Source organism: Microcebus murinus, chromosome 27 (genome assembly GCF_040939455.1).
Source record: "Microcebus murinus isolate Inina chromosome 27, M.murinus_Inina_mat1.0, whole genome shotgun sequence".
In the NCBI taxonomy this organism is placed as follows: Eukaryota; Metazoa; Chordata; class Mammalia; order Primates; family Cheirogaleidae; genus Microcebus; species Microcebus murinus.
In genome coordinates, this window is record NC_134130.1 from 13,530,045 (window position 1) to 13,548,070 (window position 18,026).

Sequence of the window (18,026 nt, forward strand, 5' to 3'; positions counted from 1 at the left end):
AAAGTTAGCGTGATTATGTGTGATTATGTCACACAGCTTTGTAAGTGATCGACCATTAGTTTTACCTTTCTCCAGAAGTTCACCCAAGTTGTTTTTCTAAAATACAGTCTGATTAAGTCAGCCCCACTGCTCAAAATTCTTCAACAACTTCCTTGGCCTTTAAGATAAAAATTAAACTTTTTTAGCTATAACAAGCTGAGCTTTTGTGGTTTACCCCTTCGCTTACCTCATCAGCTTTATCTTTTGCCTATTTGCCATAGGCTATATGAAATACTTAAAGTGAATTAATGTCTAATTGAAGTTAATCTCTATCACAAACCTTATTATCTCTATTCCTTTGTATTCAAAATGGATCTTTATAATGAAGCACTTTAGGTATATTAGAATACCAATATGATTTTTTTCAAATGATTGAATAAAGGTTCATTTGTCTTGAGTAACAAAAAAAAGAAATAGTTAAAGTTCTTTTAACAGCTACATGTTTTGTCATGCCTCTGCCTAGAATGACCCTTTCTCTAAGCAGTCTGGATATCTTATTCTGTAAAACTTATTTCTGCTACTTACTTTTAGGAAGCATTCCCACCCCTATCACAGCAGAGATAGATGTTTTTGTTTTTCTAATCCATAACAATGTTATTTACCATATTATTTTATCATTATTCCTTTACTTGTCATCTTAAGTAGACTGTGGTCTCATTAAAGATGGAGGTATTTTGGTTATTTATCTATTCATTCCTTGTTGCTTAGCACATAGTGAGTGCTCAATGTTTTTTTGAAGAAATTATTAATCAAATGAAGGAAAACGAGAGAAAGATGGATGAAATATTTCTTGTACTTTCAGAAATTTATTTGTGATGTTGCTTTTATTTTTTCTCCTTATTTTAAAATAATTAGGTGTTTTTGGAGCAGGGAAGAGTTATTTGCTGGCAGTGGTGATTTTGTTCTTTGTACAGCTATTTGAAAAGAGTGCAGCTCCCACTATTGGAAATGCAAGGCCATGGAAACTTCTGATTTCTTCTTCCACTAATGTAGCTGTTGACAGAGTACTTCTTGGGTAGGTATGACAAGTGTATTGAAGTAGCTAATGCTTTAGGTTATTGTTGAAACAACATGGGCCCTACATGTTCATTCACAGTTTTGCAGGTATGCCAAGAACCAAGGCCTTTTTCTCAGACAGGAGTCAGAATCTATGAAACACTAACAGGCTAACTAATTAATTTGCAAGTAGGAGAAAATCAAATACCAAACCTGACAATTTTGGCACAGTAATATTAATGTAAAAATTCAAGTTCAGCCATGTATGTGTGGGCCTAGAGATATATTGTTGGAGGAGGCACTCTGCCCTTGGCCCTGAGTGTCCCTGCTGGGATGCCAAAGATGCAAGACCCAACCGCTCTTACCCAAGATACTTCTCAGGGTTGTGTTTGCAACAACCAACTGTGACTGATGAGGTAATGTCTCCCGCCAGGACAAAGCAGGCTTGCTTACTACTTGTTATACAAACAGTGGATCTTGAACTTCAGTGTTCCTGTCCTACCCCTCAGCCCATTGCATTTGCAGGCATCCACCTGGGAGCCGGGGAAACCGATGCAGATATGTTGATGCTCATGCTGCCCACTGTGGCATGAGTAAAAGTCCTTTGTGACTCAGCAGTCTTGAGTCCGTTATCTTAGAAGTTGGGTAAAATCGAATCCCAGACCAATAGTTATAGATTAGTCTCTGTTGATCTGCCTGTGTGAACACATAGTAGTAATATAGCTGAACAATTTAAGTAAGTTATATTTTTGATTTCAATAAAAGGGATCCGGATAAGGCAATAACAATCTGTTCTGCAGGTATAAAATTTTTGTGATTATATAAGACTTTATTAAAGATACAAAGAAAATATTATAATATTTTACCAATATTCCATTGTTTAATGATGTAAATTACAACATAAATGACAAAGTTTAATTAGGAGAAATAATTCATTACTTATCAGACTTTTTAAAAATTGACATTTATAATCATACAAGTTAATGCTTATGATAGAAAATATGCAGACTATACAGATATTTTATTGTATTTCTTTACAGATTTTTTAATATACATACATTTGGTTTTCCAAACTGAGATTCAACAGTATATATCGTTTTGTGTGTTGCTTTTTAAATTTAAAGTTTATTTCTCTAGAAAATAATTTTTCATAATTCTATTATATTCAATGATTTGATTATACCATACTTTTTTTTTTTTGAGGCAGACTCTGGCTCTGTTGCTCAGGCTAGAGTATCGTGGCATCAGCCTAGCTCACAGCAACCTCAAACTCCTGGGCTCAAGCAATTCTTCTGCCTCACCCTCCTGAGTAGCTGGGACTACAGCATGTGCTACCATGCCCGACTGATTTTTTTCTATACATATTTTTTTAGTTGTCTGGATAATTTCTTTCTATTTTTTAGTAGAGACAGGGTCTTGCTCTTGCTCAGGCTGGTGTCGAACTCCTGACCTTGAGCAATCCACCTGCCTCAGCCTCCCAGAGTACTAGGATTACAGGCGTGAGCCCGGCCTGCTTATACCATACTTTAAGCAATTTTTGATCAGTAAGTTCTTCTCAAATTTTTGCCATTATAAATTATGTTATGACAAATATCCTTACTCATAAATCTTTGTCCCCATTTCTGATTCTTTCCTTTGGAAAAAGTCTGAAGCCTAGAATAAAAGATATAAACATTTTTAAGCTTTTAACGTACTTTGCAAAATTGCCCTTCAGAAAGGTTCTGCCAGTGTGCATTCTTATGAGTAATTTGAAAGAATGGCTGAGGACAACACTTTTTGATTCAAGACAATGAGTTACCTGGGGACTAAACAGGAAAGAACTTTAGATTACTTAGCCTGAGATGAAAATTTAACTGTTGATTGTTAGAAAATTAAAAAAAAAAAATTCAAGAAGTTAGAATGAACAGGGAAAGTAAGTACTCAATAGTAGAAGTTAATAGGAAACCTTTGATAGAGATTCTTTAATGTTTAAACCTCTGATAAGGACCTGAGAAATATGAATCTGTAATTAGGATCTAAGCCTCGATTGCTTATAGTCACTCATACATTTCTTCACACTGAAAAAACATTTTCATTGTGCACTTGAACAGACCTGTATTCCTATTGGAATGGACAGGACAGAATAGTTTCTTGAGAAGCAATGAAAGTGTGGGCAAATAGCAGTACTATGAGGATACTGCACCCTTTATTATTATAGATTTAACACAAACTTGCACTGAAAAAAATCTAGTATTTCGGACTATAAAGTAGCTGACTATTCTCCAAGATAAAGCCTGTGAAAAATGTAAAAATTGAAATCTATTCATGCACTGACACTAAATAAATTATTTTATAAATATTTTGGAAAATTATGTTTGGAGAGCTGTAGTTTAGTTCTCTAGCTCTTTAAATTCCCATTTTGAGGTGGTAGAAGATGTTTTGGAGGATTGGGTATTCATTGAGCTTCAACTCTGTTCCTAGCATAGAGCTAAAGCTGTAAGATATGTAAGAGGGAAGGGTAGCTGAAGGGGTCTTCTTCAAAAAGCCCAAACTGGGGGTAACGAGGGAGAGGAATAGTCACAGCCTTTGCATGTAGACAGACTTGCCTGGGCTTGAATTGTGGCTGATTCCACTCATTAGCTCTGTTGCCTCAGCAAAGTTATCCCACCTCTGATATCTCCTTTCTAAGAGGAGATATCATGCAGAGCCATAATAAGTAGTAAACAAGGTAAAAAATGTAAAGAGGCTCTTCCTAACAAATCTCGATGCTAAATATATGGTAGCTATTGCTTTCCATATTATTATGTCTTTAGAGGCAATTTTAGTTGTGATAAATACTAACATTGGTATGTTACGAACATTTAATGAGCCTTCAACATAAAATAATACATATTTTTAAATTCTCTAGAAAATGTATCATATATAAAAAACATCTTCAACTACATTGTATTTCCTTTGTTTGAGTTTAGGCATTTCCCATTAAATTATGTTAACTAAAACATACTATTATACAAAGTTAATTTTAATAACAAATATGTGAAACTTTGTTTTATAGTCTATTTTTTAAATAATCAGAATCTATTTTATATTGTTTTCTTTAAAGGCTTCTCAGTCTAGGATTTGAAAAATTTGTCAGAGTTGGGAGTATTAGGAAGATTGCCAAGCCAATTTTACCGTACAGGTAAGAATGCTTCATTCTGAAAGTCACAGAATGTTCAAAGAGAAGTATGGCAATTTTATATAACTTTTACCTTAAATTTGGTTTTTGAAGAAGAACAAAGAAAGCCTTATCTTTTTCTTAGAAAATCTGTATTTTGATTTTTTGTGTTCTTAAAAATGGAAAAAAGGGGTTTTTAAAATGTAGCTCTTTCTTTAGCTTACATGCCGGCTCAGAGAATGAAAATGAACAACTAAAAGAACTGCATGCACTAATGAGAGAAGACCTGACTCCTGTGGAAAGAATGTATGTGAGAAAAAGTATTGAGCAGCATAAACTGGGAACCAACAGAACCCTGCTGAAGCAGGTGAGAGGAAGTAGCTTCAGTCTGTCACTTTATATACAATATTCAGATTCTCTTATTCCTGTCAATGGAAGAACATTTCCTTTGCATAAAACAAACTGCTGTGATAGTTTAGACTCAACTAAGGTCTGTGCATGTGGATCCCTTGGATATAGTCTGCCTGTGTACATTTTATGCTTGTTTCAAAGCACTCTTCAAATCTGTGATCAGATCCAACTCACCAGGACTTAGTCATCCTTTCTCCTCCCTATTTGCATATCTTTTTATAGGTTTGAAGAGGAAAATATAGAGGTGGGAATAAATTCTTGGCAAGTTAAATGAAATTGATTATATTCTTGGAGAAATAGAGAAGAGAAGGTCTCACCTGGGCAAAATATCCAAGGGAAATTTGTCTTTAACTCTCCGAGAAAGCCAACTCTTTCAGGGTCTGCCTAAATGCAAGAATGCAGGAGACACTAGCTTCCAGGTGTTGGGAGCCAAGACTGAGCACACAGGATCTCAGGCCATAACAAGTAGCATCATCCCCTTTGTCAAGTGTTTATCCAGGGCAGCCTGGGCATCAGCTGGTAGAGAAGAATGAAGTCAATCAGGGCCTTCCTTCTATGAAAGGAGTGCATGGGGAAAAGAAGGGGGATAGAGGAAAAGAGTTGTTAACTTCTTGGTCCACTTGGACATTGGTCACTTTCTGTAAGAGATTTGGGAATATCCACCTGCTTGGAACTCTGTATTGGTCAGCTATTGCTGAAATAATACAGCTTAACAAACAAAATCTCCATACTTTAAGATAACAACTTAGGACTCAACTAGCATGGCTTGGCTTGAGACTATGGGTCAAGTCTCTCATTCTGAGAACAGTTGCTGTGGCAGGATGATCTTCTCCTGACAGATGCCGGAAGTGCAAGAAGGCAGGCCAGATCACACAAATACATTCAAAGCTTCTGTTCGTACCATGTCTGCTAACATTCCATTTGCTGGAACAGGTCTCATGGCCAACCCTGACATCAGTGAGGCAGGGAAATTTACTCTACCTGCTTCTCTGGTGGGAAACACTGCCATGTAACACAGCAACGGGTGTGGATGCATAATGATACTCTCCCAGGGAGGGAAGGAGAAATTGGAAATAATAACCAATCGACAACAAGTTTTGGTTCTAGAAGTCCTCAGAGGACTTCAGACCAACTTTCTAGTATCTGAATTATAGAGTTAACTCTGTAATCTGTTCTTAACCAAATCCAGAAAGGCTTAGTCTGTGTTCAATTCATGCAAATTAGTCATTTATATAAACTTACCATTTAATTACCCAGCATATTAATGATATATAAGAATTAACTGTTAATGATTTCTTTGATCATTTTCCTTAATAAAAGCCCAGTTACCATTATCTGTTACTTATTGATATCACCTATTCACAAATGAAAACTACTTTAACAGAATTATTTTTTTCAAAGTTTTCTCTAACATATTTCTAAGGTCCAGTCAGACATTCAGACCTGACATGTTCCTAAAGTGACATGTCTTTACAATAAACTATTAATAATTTTTTTAAATTGCTTCATAGTAATTACTATTTCCTAGGTTAATAAAAAATCTTTTTACTGTTAGAATTTTGGCAATATAATAATAAATTAAAAGATAATATAATTTTTTAAAGAGAAAACTTAGTACCTTGGGTTTTTATATTAGATATTTCTTTAAATTAGAAAAATGCTTCCTGGGCCGGGCGCTGTGGCTCACGCCTGTAATCCTAGCTCTTGGGAGGCCGAGGCGGGCGGATTGCTCAAGGTCAGGAGTTCAAAACCAGCCTGAGCAAGAGCGAGACCCCGTCTCTACTATATTTAGCTTTTTTATTTTATTTTTTTTATTTTTTTTCTTTTTCGATATTGAGTCCTTGACACTGACGTCTCTACTATAAATAGAAAGAAATTAATTGGCCAACTGATATATATATAAAAAATTAGCCGGGCATGGTGGCGCATGCCTGTAGTCCCAGCTACCTGGGAGGCTGAGGCAGTAGGATCACTCGAGCCCAGGAGTTTGAGGTTGCTGTGAGCTAGGCTGACGCCACGGCACTCACTCTAGCCTGGACAACAAAGCGAGACTCTGTCTCAAAAAAAAAAAAAAAGAAAAATGCTTCCTGATTCGTAACATTAGAGTTGTCATTCTGTGGTTGTTTTTGTCAGATAAAGTTACCAGAAATTAGATAATGAATGATATTTCAGAATGGTACCATGTCTTGATCATTTTTAAGGAACTGAATGTTTAAATATTGTAAAATTTCTCATATAAAATGTGACTGTAGGATTTTTGTTTTTAACAAAAAAAAAACAAACCCTAACTAATACAGGGCTGTTGTATATGATGAATGTTATTTATTATTAAAGAAAATAAGGTGTTTATAATTTTATTTCACAGGATCAATAGAGGCGATATTTAATTTGTAGAGCATATTTTTGTCAATTTGTTGAAAAAAGATATAATCAGTTTATATGGGCTGCCCTTGCTATCAAGCAATGTTAAGATTTTTAGAAGAGAACAAGTACAGTCATGTGTCACTTAATGACAGAATACTTTCTGAGAAATGCATTGTTAGGCAATTTCATTGTTGCATGAACATTATAGGGTGTACTTACATACACCTAGATAATACACCCTACCACACATCTAGCCTACATGGTATAAAGCCTGTTGCTCCTAGGCTACAAATCAGTATAGCATGTTACCGTATATGTTCGTGTACATATATACACATAAATACACGTGTGTGTGTGTGTGCGTGTGTGCACTGGCACACATGTATATAACTAGTGGGCTACTAGGCCAAAATGACCACATCCAGTTAGAAAAGTCATAGGCTGGGCATGTTGGTGCACACCTATAATCCCAGAGGCCAAGTCGGGAGGATTGCTTTGAAACTAGCCTGAGCAACATAGCAAGACCCCATCTCTACCAAAAACAAATAGAAGAGTTAGCAAGTGTTTTGGTGCGCACCTGTAGTCCCAGCTACTGGGGGGGGGGGGTTTGAGGTGGAAGGATGGCTCGAGCCCAGGAGTTTGAGGCTGCAATGAGCTATGATCAGACCACTGCACTCCAGCCTGGCATTCTGGCATAATATTTAACTTGTAAAATTCAAATATACTTATAGGCTACAGGTACACTTTCATTTACTGTTCAGCATTAGCCATCTTTACCTTCTTAAATAAATAAAAAAACCAGTGTCCTCAAAGGTTAAGAAAGGATAGTTTATTAGCATATTCAATGTAATCTTTGTGGAGAACTTTGGCCTGTGTTTATACGATGCATGTTATCCTTAGTTAACCTCATTTAGAAGATAGAATATGAGTCTCATCCTTGGTTTTGAAAAATTCTTGATATTGCAGTACCTTCCTTCTGAATATCAAACTGTGCCTCTCTTATTTATTCTTAATGGGCTTGTGTCTTAAGTAGCCTGTAATTCGGTGATTTCTATTTTGTATTATATGTAGAAATAACAAAAAGAGAGAGATAACATGGACATAAAGTGACCTGTGATTTTCAATTGCCAGGAATTAAATTAGGACTAGCTGGCTTTCTGACTTTAGCCTACAAGTTCTTTGGTAAAAACGTTCTCTTATTTTCTATTAATAGTTGTTAATTTATAACACTTTTGTTGCAATAAAGGTTCGAGTAGTTGGAGTTACCTGTGCAGCCTGCCCGTTCTCATGCATGAATGATCTTAAATTTCCTGTAGTTGTGTTGGATGAGTGTAGTCAAATAACCGAACCGGCTTCTCTCCTTCCCATCGCAAGGTAATCTAACAGATTCTTTTCCCGAGAGCACTCAGATGTCAGTTATTTCAAACATTTCCTCTGTTCAGACGCTTCCAAACTTTTGTGAAAATTCTTATTAATTCAAGTAGTAAACTTATTTTTAAAAAGTATACAGAGGAGGCTGGGCGCGGTGGCTCACACCTGTAATCCTAGCACTCTGGGAGGCTGAGGTGGGCGGATTGCTCGAGGTCAGGAGTTCGAAACCAGCCTGAGCAAGAGTGAGACCCCGTCTCTACTATAAATGGAAAGAAATTAATTGGCCAACTAAAAATATATACAAAATTTAGCCTGGCATGGTGGTGCATGCCTGTAGTCTCAGCTACTCGGGAGGCTGAGGCAGGAGGATCGCTTGAGCCCAGGAGTTTGAGGTTGCTGTGAGCTAGGCTGACGCCACGGCACTCACTCTAGCCTGGGCAACAAAGTGAGACTCTGTCTCAAAAAAAAAAAAAAAAAAGTATACAGAGGGAAATTTGGGGGGGGGGTTAATGTATCAAAATTTTGTTAGGTCACAGTTTAGGCATCTGGATGATATAATCCTTAAAGCATTGATAGCTCTAGTGCTAGGATTCTACTAGAACCTTGCAAGTTTCTCAACTAGATTAAAGGTTGCTCTTTGATTATAATTTGAGAACCTAACTTCCCTGAAGAATGTCCTTCAGTTTCCTTACCTTGATATAATTCATGTTTAGGTTTTGAAAACAATTTTTAGATTATGAAAGGATGTAAAGTATATAAAGAAAAACAAGTTGAAAATAAAAACTTGTCTCCTAAAATTAAAAGACCATGAAGTCTTATAAGCTGTCCCAGACAATTGAAACCTTGTGCTTTTAAAGCATCTTTTATTGGGGTGTCCTAAAGGTAGTGGAAAGAGTACTAGACTAGGACTCAATAGGCCTGAGTTCTAATCTTATGCAGTTTGAGGAAACAGGACACCAACTGTCATGGTTTGCATGAGACTTTGGAAGATTCCTGGATCGTGGGGCTTTCAGTTTTTAGGATGAGTTTATCACTCTACTCAGGAGCCAGGGGTGGAAGAGCAGCAGAGGGTAGAGGAGTAATACTTGTTGAGCACCCACTGTGTACTAAAAACATTACATATTTCATTTAATTCTTATCACAGCTATGCAAGGTATAATTACCTCCAGGTTACTAAGAATACCGAAATATGGAGAGACTACATAACTTGTTGTGTCCATAAATTATAATAGAGTTGAAATTTAGATACAGGTTTGTCTATAAAACTTGGACTTAACCCGAGAGCCTAATTTACTTCACCTTTAAAAGTAGGGTTTAAGTCAAATGATTTCTATGCAAGCCTATAATTCTGAGAGTTTATGGATTCTAAAAATCAGTATGTCTCAGATATGTGACATACATGGGAGTTCTGTGAAATATGAATTCCATACAGAGGCAAGGGACACTTAATAGGCTTTCTATGGAAAAAAATTAAGTTATGTAAACTTTTCAAAGCCGTTAATATACTTACTGGCATTATTGAGCCTTGTTAGTTCTCAGGATATTTCATGGGATTTGAATTTTTAGATATATTTTTAAAACTGCAATAAATGATGTTAATGCACCCTTTTTCATTGCTTAGATTAATTTTTCAAAATCTGTTTTTAGGTTTGAGTGTGAAAAGCTGATTCTTGTTGGGGACCCCAAACAGCTGCCTCCTACTATTCAGGGTTCTGATGCAGCTCATGAAAATGGATTGGAACAAACTCTCTTTGATCGACTTTGCTTAATGGTACATACTGCCGAATTATCATTTATTTATGATATACTGTGTGTGCAGGTTGATAGGAGAATGAGAATATTAGATGTTCTAGTCCCTGCCTTAAGATAATGTATACTTAGAATTGTTTAGAAAGTACTCATCTTAAAGGTAAGTAGAACCCTATAATTTAAGTGCCCCTTTATGAAAAGAATCTCTACCCTTATGTACGTTAGTAGAGCACTTAGCATTTAACATGAAAAGAAATTATTAATATGTTTTTAATTTGAGGTAGAATTCACTGTCTTAGTCTGTTTTGTGATACTATAACAAACTACTCTAGACTAGGTAATTTATAAAGAATAGAGATTTATTTCTTACAGTTCTGGCGGCTGGGAAGTATAAGATAATAGGGGCCCACATCTGGCCAGGGCCTTGGTGCTTAGCAATCCTGTGGTGGAAGGTGAAAGAGCGAGAGAATGGAGAGAGAGTGTGAGGGGGGAGGTGAAGAGGGCCAGACTGATCCTTTTATGAGAATAGCATTAATCCATTCATGAGGGCAGAATCCTTGTGGCCTAATCACCTCTTAAAGGTCTCACCTCTCAACACTGTTGCACAGAGGATTAAGTTTTCAACACAAGAGCTTTGGGGGACACATTCACACCATAGCATTCCCCTAACATCAAACTAACCATTTTAAAGTGAAGAATTCAGTGACATTGAGTATATTTACAATGCTTTGCAACCACCATCTCTATCTAGTTCCAAAACATTTTCATCCCCCAAATAAAACCCCATACCCATTTAGCAATTACTGCCTATCACCTCTCCCTCCAGCTTCTGGCAACTACCAGTCTGCTTCTTGTCTGTATGGATTTATTTATTCTGGATACTTCATATAAATGGAATCATACAATATGTGAGTGTTTTTGTGTCTGGCTTTTTTCACTTAGCATGACGTTTTTGAGGTCCATCCACATTGGAGCATGTACTATCTTATCAAGTACATTCATAATGTTATACAACCATCACTTATCGATTTCCAGAACTTTTTCATCATCTCAAATAGAAACTTTGTACCCAGTAAACAATAATTTCCTATTTCTCCTTCTCTCAGCTCCTGATAAACTCTATTCTACTTTCTGTCTCTAAGAATTTGCCTATGTTAGGCACCTCATATGAGTGGAATCATATGGTTTTTGTCATTTTATGTCTTATCTTATTTACTTAGCATAATGGCTTCAAAGTTCACCCACGTTGTAGCATATATATCAGAATTTTGTCCCTTTTTAAGGCTGAGTAATGTTTCACTGCATGTGTATAATACATTTTGTTGATGGATATGTGTGTTGTTTCCACCTTTTGGCCATTGTGAATAATCTGCTATGAACATTGATGTACAAATATTTATTCGAATCTATTTATTGTTTGCATAATTCCTGTACTTGTTTTATTTTCTGATGTTTTTGCTTGGGCAACTCTCTCAGATTTATATTCCGTATTCTATTTTCTCAGTTCCTTGAAAATATGGTGGTTGCAGGAGTAGGGGGGAGGAGATAGAAATGGGGTTGGTATAGACCTAGGTTAAGAATGTGTGCCATTTTTCTTAGCTATTGTGGGCACTTTGTCTTCTAAGGTTTTGTTAAATACACTGTACCAGGATTCACTCCCCATGGGTGGAGATGTTGCCCCTTTCCCAGAGCAGGGATACTCCTGGGCCTCAGGTGTTCTGTCAGTTTGATATATGGTTCACTTCCAGTAAAAACTTCCCAGTTCACTTCTCCTGTTTCATTATTCTTCTTCGGAGCCATTGCCATTATATGACTTCTGGAGAAATGAGGAATCCCACTATGTTGCATTTCTCCCTTCCACCCCAGAATCTTGTTTCTTTCCTGATGACAAGCACTTTTTAAACTTTATGGCATTGAGTTGTCTGTAAACCTTTCTTTGTTGTATAACTGCTGAGTTTTTTCCTTCACCGTTGTTTTCAGGGTTTTTTTTTTTTTTGTACCTTTCAATATTAGAAAATGGATTCTACAAAGCAATTTTATTCTACTTTCTTAATTCAGAAGTTCTCTCTTACATTGAGTTTCAAGTTACACTGAGTTTTAAGTTCGGATGTAGTCAGTTTTGTGAGGAACCAAGCCTTCAGTTATGTTGAGCTTTTAATTATAATTGAATTGAATTGTAAAACTTTCTACCCCTTCCACAACAAGTCAGTGTCCAACCTCTTTTGAATCAGACCTTTTCAATGACTTTTTAAAAAAAAATCTTAATTTTTAAAAAGTACTTAAATTCTTACAACAGGTAATAAATAGGTAATAGTAATAGGTATTAGTCACATGATTCAAAATTCAAGAGGAATCAAAAAGCATGGAGACAGTGAAGACTTTTACTCCTGTCCTTCAACCACTCAGTTCCTGTCATTGGAAACAACTGTCATCCCTTTCTTGTGTCTTTCTAGTCATATACCAATGTAAGCAAAAATATAAAATATTTCTCCATTTTAATGAAGTTAATGCGCCATGCATACTTTTATGCCCTTTACCTTTTCACTTATTCATTGTCAATGCCTTTTAAAATATGAAATAGGTTTTTATCTGGGGGAGTTCTAAAAGCACAAATAAAGGATAGATTAAAAAGTGATTTCATCACAGAGTGGAATAATATAAAACAGTTACGATGAATGAACTCGATCCATATAGATAGTTCTTAAAAACATAGTGGATATTGAAAGAAGCAAAGTACAAAGGAATACTTACAGTAAAGTGCCATTTATGAGAATTTCAAAAGTACATGAGATGATATATATTATTTATAGATACCATGTTTCCCCTAAAATAAGACAGGGTCTTTATTTTTCCTCAAGAAGACACCCTAGGGCTTATTTTCAGGGGATGTGTTATTTTTTTTTAAATATGGGACAACAATCTACATTTATTCAAATATAGTTAAGTCGTCTTCTTCTGGAACATCATCATAACTCGCCAAACCCCGAATTCCATCCTGAATTTCTCGCAATTCTATTTCCTTTAGGACCATTGGCCCCGATCTCTCATGTCGAGCCATAGAACTCTCATGGGGCAGATGAGAAGGGCTGCTCATCTTCTTTACCACTCTGCGACAAAATGCATGGGTTGTGCAAATATACCCATCAGTAGGTCTTATTTTCGGGGTAGGGCTTGTGCAAATGCTTGGAAATCCTGCTAGGGCGTATTTTATGGGTAGGTCTTATTTTCGGGGAAACACAGTATATAGCAATGTAATGAATATATATAAACATGCAGGGGAATGCCACAAAACAAATTCAGGATTGGGGTTATTTCTGGGGACAGTGGTAGAGGTAAAGCAATGAGGGAGGCTTTTTAACTATATATGTCATATTTGATTTACAAGAGAGTTCTGCAGCAAATATGACCAGATGTTAGTGTCAAATTTGGATAGTAGGTATATGGATGTCATATTCTTTTCTTTTCTTTTTGTATATTTGAACTAATTCATAATTAATTCAAAGTAAAAGAAATAAAAGTAATGTCTACTACTCATTATAGAAAGTGTGGAAACTACAGAAAAGAAAAAAGGTAAAGCGGGCCCAGTGATGACGTGCCTATAGTCCTGGCTACAGTCCAGGAGGCTGAGAGGGGAGGATCGCTTGAGCCTAGGAGTTCCGAGCCAGCCTGGGCAACAGAGTGAGACCTTGTCTCTAAAAAACAAAACAAAAGAAAAGAAAAGAGATAAAAATAAAACATCTACAATAACCTCACTGCCCTTAAGAGAAGACCCTTTATAATATTTTCGTATTTTTTTCCCCCACCTTTTATCTTAGGGCTATATATATATATATATAACAAATATATGTTTTTTTTTTTTTTTTTGAGACAGAGTCTCGCTTTGTTGTCCAGGCTAGAGTGAGTGCCGTAGTGTCAGCCTAGCTCACAGCAACCTCAAACTCCTAGGCTCTAGCAATCCTACTGCCTCAGCCTCCCAAGTAGCTGGGACTACAGGCATGTGCCACCATGCCCAGCTAATTTTTTCTATATATTTTTAGTTGGCCAATTCATTTCTTTGTATTTATAGTAGAGATGGGGTCTCGCTCTTGCTCAGGCTGGTTTCAAACTCCTGACCTTGAGCAATCCACCCGTCTCCGCCTCCCAGAGTGCTCACAGGAGTGAGCCACCATGCCCTGCCATATATAACAAATATATGTATTTTTATATAGCTGAAACCATACCATACATATAATTTCTATCCTGCCTTTTTTTAACTTTGCATAACAGCAAATCATCTCCTCTTGTTATTTTTTGTTAATTATGTTTTGTAATCATCATTATTGTCATAAATGTTTAACCACTAAATATAATATTGTGTGGATATACCATATCCTAGTCATTTCTCTAACATTAAATATTTAGTTGTTTCCAGTTATAAGTAATGATCCCTTGAGCATTTTTTTCTTTCAGCATTTTTATACTTGACACATTTTGTCAGAGGTTTCACAGAAGCCAACTGACTTCTTAGACTTATATATAAACTTAGACAAATTTATGTCCCAAAGAGTACTCAGATTGATTATTTTTCTTACATTTTTTTTCCTCATAGAAGATTCTTTGTCCATGAGATTGTTAATCCTGCATTTAATTGCATATGTATTATTATGGGAGTACCTTGTAGCTATTCGAAGTGTCCTAACAATACCACAGAACTTTCGACAAAGAACGTGTTCCAGAAGAGCCATACAGTAGATGGGATTTGGATTTTATATGTTAACAAAATCTGAAATTTCTTTGAAGATTCAGAATGAAAAATCACTTTTACTCAGGAGGAAAATTAATACATGAATTATCAACAATACTTTCTAATTTTTAAAAATATTTCTTTTAAATTTAGTGGTAGGCCAAGTCCAGATAGATTATGAAAGCTTATAGTCTATTCTGTCATGGTTGTAATTCATCACCTAAGCCTGCAATATAGCAATATTTTTCTTAGAGACAAAAAAGTTAGGTTTTAATTTCTTTTCTGCATTTAAATTTCTTAGGGTCACAAGCCAATTCTCTTGCGAACTCAATACCGTTGTCACCCTGTAATCAGCGCTATCGCTAATGATCTGTTTTATGACGGAAACCTCATGAATGGCATTTCAGAAACAGAGAGAAGCCCTTTATTGGAATGGCTTCCAACCCTGTGTTTTTATAATGTTAAAGGACTAGAGCAGGTAAATGACATTAACGTTGATGGGAGTCAACATGGTTTAGTTTCCTGGTTTAATTTTATTGTTGTTGGTATGATTTTACTTGGGCTTTCCATAGCCTTTCTGGGAAATGTAATTTAGGATCTGTTTCCTATTCCAGATTGAAAGAGATAACAGCTTTCATAATATGGCAGAAGCTGCGTTTACACTCAAGCTGATTCAATCACTGATTGCAAGTGGAATAGCAGGCTCTATGATTGGGGTGATAACATTATACAAATCCCAGATGTATAAGGTTTGTATTACATATTACAGTATTTGTCATATATTAAGTATTGCAATTATATATTATAACATTTGATATTACATTTGGAGCAGTTTGGTGCTCAAAAAACTTTTGGTACTGTAATGAATGTATCAAAAAAGAAACATTCTGATGTGTTTATGGTCTGGCTTTTTTTCTGTATAATTAAATGTAAACCTAACAAGGTTTAATTAAATTTAGTTTACAGCTGTTGGAACAAAAATGCAAATAAACAAATTAGAGGGAAGAAAATATGGTGTATGCTTTGTGTTTTGGGACAGATGGGATTGAATCTCTTGTTTTCCAAAATGTTCTTTCATTATTATTACAGTTTATCAGGAAATCAAGGATAGATAACCAGGTATTAATGTACATGTGGGCCAGTTACTTCTAACTAGATTTTTCTTTTTTCTTTTACTGTCTTTTGTCAATTTCATCATTAGTTTATTTATCACCTTCAAATTAGCATTTCCAAATAAATTCCCAGCAGCAGATAAACCATCGCTTATTTTTTGCAAATAATATGTTTTACATTTCAAAATATTAAGGGGGTACAAATGTTTTTGTTGCATGGATACCTTTTATAATGCTTAAGTCATGGCTTTTAAGGTATCATCTGAATAGTGTTCATAGTACTTGGTAGGTAAGTTTTTACCTTTCCCTGCTTCTTGATTTCCAACAAACTTTACATCTCTTTTTGCATGGGTGTGCCTGTCAATTAGCTCCCAATTATTAGAGAGTGATTGACACATCACTTTTGATTTCACTTCATAATTCATATTGTCATCTAATCATTTATCATTTTATAAACTAGCTAAATCTATGTGAGTTATGGAAGAGAATGAAAATCATCCAATATTAGTTAAATTAAAATGAGCAAGTTGAGAGGCTTAAGTTCTTCCTGGTCTGTGTATCGCACAACCTCTGTCTTCTTCCCTCCACAGCTTTGTCATCTGCTCAGTGCCGTGGACTTTGACCAGCCTAATATGAAAACTGTGCAGGTGTCCACAGTAGATGCTTTTCAGGGAGCTGAAAAGGAGATCATCATTCTGTCCTGCGTAAGGACAAGACAAGTAGGATTCATTGATTCAGAAAAAAGAATGAATGTCGCATTGACCAGAGGAAAGAGGCATTTGCTGATTGTGGGAAATTTAGCCTGTTTGAGGAAAAATCGACTATGGGGGCGTGTGATCCAACACTGTGAAGGTAAAATACAAATGTGTTTAATTCAAGCATTTTGAATTAACACTGACTTTTATGTCTTAATATTGGGGTGGTTCATGCAGGAACAGCTCTGAATTTGCCACTGTGGGAGGTGACAGACAATAATACAGGGAGCACTATAAAATAAAGAATAGTTGTCTCATGTTTTATATCTTTTTAAGGAAGGGAAGACGGATTGCAACATGCAAGCCAGTGTGAACCACAGCTGAGCCGTCTCCTTAAAGATTATTTTGAAAAACAAGCAGAAGAAAAACGGAAGAAAAAGAATGAAAAAGAGAAAATCTAAAGATAAATCTCATTAACAAAAAGACATGGTATAGATATTTTATATTTAAGTAAATTCAGATTCATTTTACACTACATATTAATTTTTAAAATATTTTTATTACTCTAAAACCCTTTTTATAAAAATACTTTATCTCTAATAAAAATAATTTTTTTTTCTAAAAAGTGTATTTTCTGTTTGCTAAAGAAATGAATTTCACAAGGTGCAGGTGAAGGGGAATACCAGTGTACCTCAATAAGTGACTACAAAAGCTCATCTGTTAGATCACATCTGCACGGTCAGATATGCCAACACTCCTTTCTGAGCACTGGCTACCAGAATCTTTTTTTTTTTTTTTTTTTTTTTTTTTTGAGACAGAGTCTCGCTTTGTTGTCCAGGCTAGAGTGAGTGCCGTGGCGTCAGCCTAGCTCACAGCAACCTCAAACTCCTGGGCTCCAGTGATCCTTCTGCCTCAGCCTCCCGAGTAGCTGGGACTACAGGCATGCGCCACTATGCCCGGCTAATTTTTTATATATATATCAGTTGGCCGATTAATTTCTTTCTATTTATAGTAGAGACGGGGTCTCGCTCTTGCTCAGGCTGGTTTTGAACTCCTGACCTTGAGCAATCCGCCCGCCTCGGCCTCCCAAGAGCTAGGATTACAGGCGTGAGCCACAGCGCCCGGCCTAGAATCTTTTAAAAATAAATAAAATGCTTCACTATTTTATAAATAAAAACATATTCACAACAAAGCTTTTGAGAAGTATGAAAGAGAAGAAAGAGAAAACACTAAAAGTTTACAACTGGAGATAGCAGTGCTCAACACCTTGCCCTGGGCAGTGGCTGGCACCATGTCTGGTATAGTAGGTTCTCAATAAATATCCACTGGATGAACGGACAGATGAATGAAAGACTAGCTTTGGTTCATTTCCTTCTAGCCTTTTTCCTGGGCATTTATTTGCACAGTAGTTATTGATATATGTAATATGT

The 18,026-nt window shown here is 36.0% G+C and overlaps 1 protein-coding gene across 1 annotated transcript in view; it reads left to right on the forward strand.

The window, feature by feature from the left end:
- Nucleotides 1-17,076, forward strand: part of ZGRF1 (zinc finger GRF-type containing 1) — a 57,659-nt gene extending 40,583 nt beyond the window's left edge. The window contains exons 20-28 of the mRNA XM_020284486.2: nt 895-1,054; nt 4,118-4,195; nt 4,391-4,538; nt 8,193-8,320; nt 9,965-10,088; nt 15,091-15,267; nt 15,404-15,538; nt 16,492-16,753; nt 16,933-17,076. Coding sequence (XP_020140075.2) covers nt 895-1,054; nt 4,118-4,195; nt 4,391-4,538; nt 8,193-8,320; nt 9,965-10,088; nt 15,091-15,267; nt 15,404-15,538; nt 16,492-16,753; nt 16,933-17,057 — 1,337 coding nt within the window. The 3' untranslated portion in view covers nt 17,058-17,076. The remainder of the gene's footprint in view (nt 1-894; nt 1,055-4,117; nt 4,196-4,390; nt 4,539-8,192; nt 8,321-9,964; nt 10,089-15,090; nt 15,268-15,403; nt 15,539-16,491; nt 16,754-16,932) is intronic.
- The last annotated feature ends 950 nt before the right edge of the window (nt 17,077-18,026 follow it).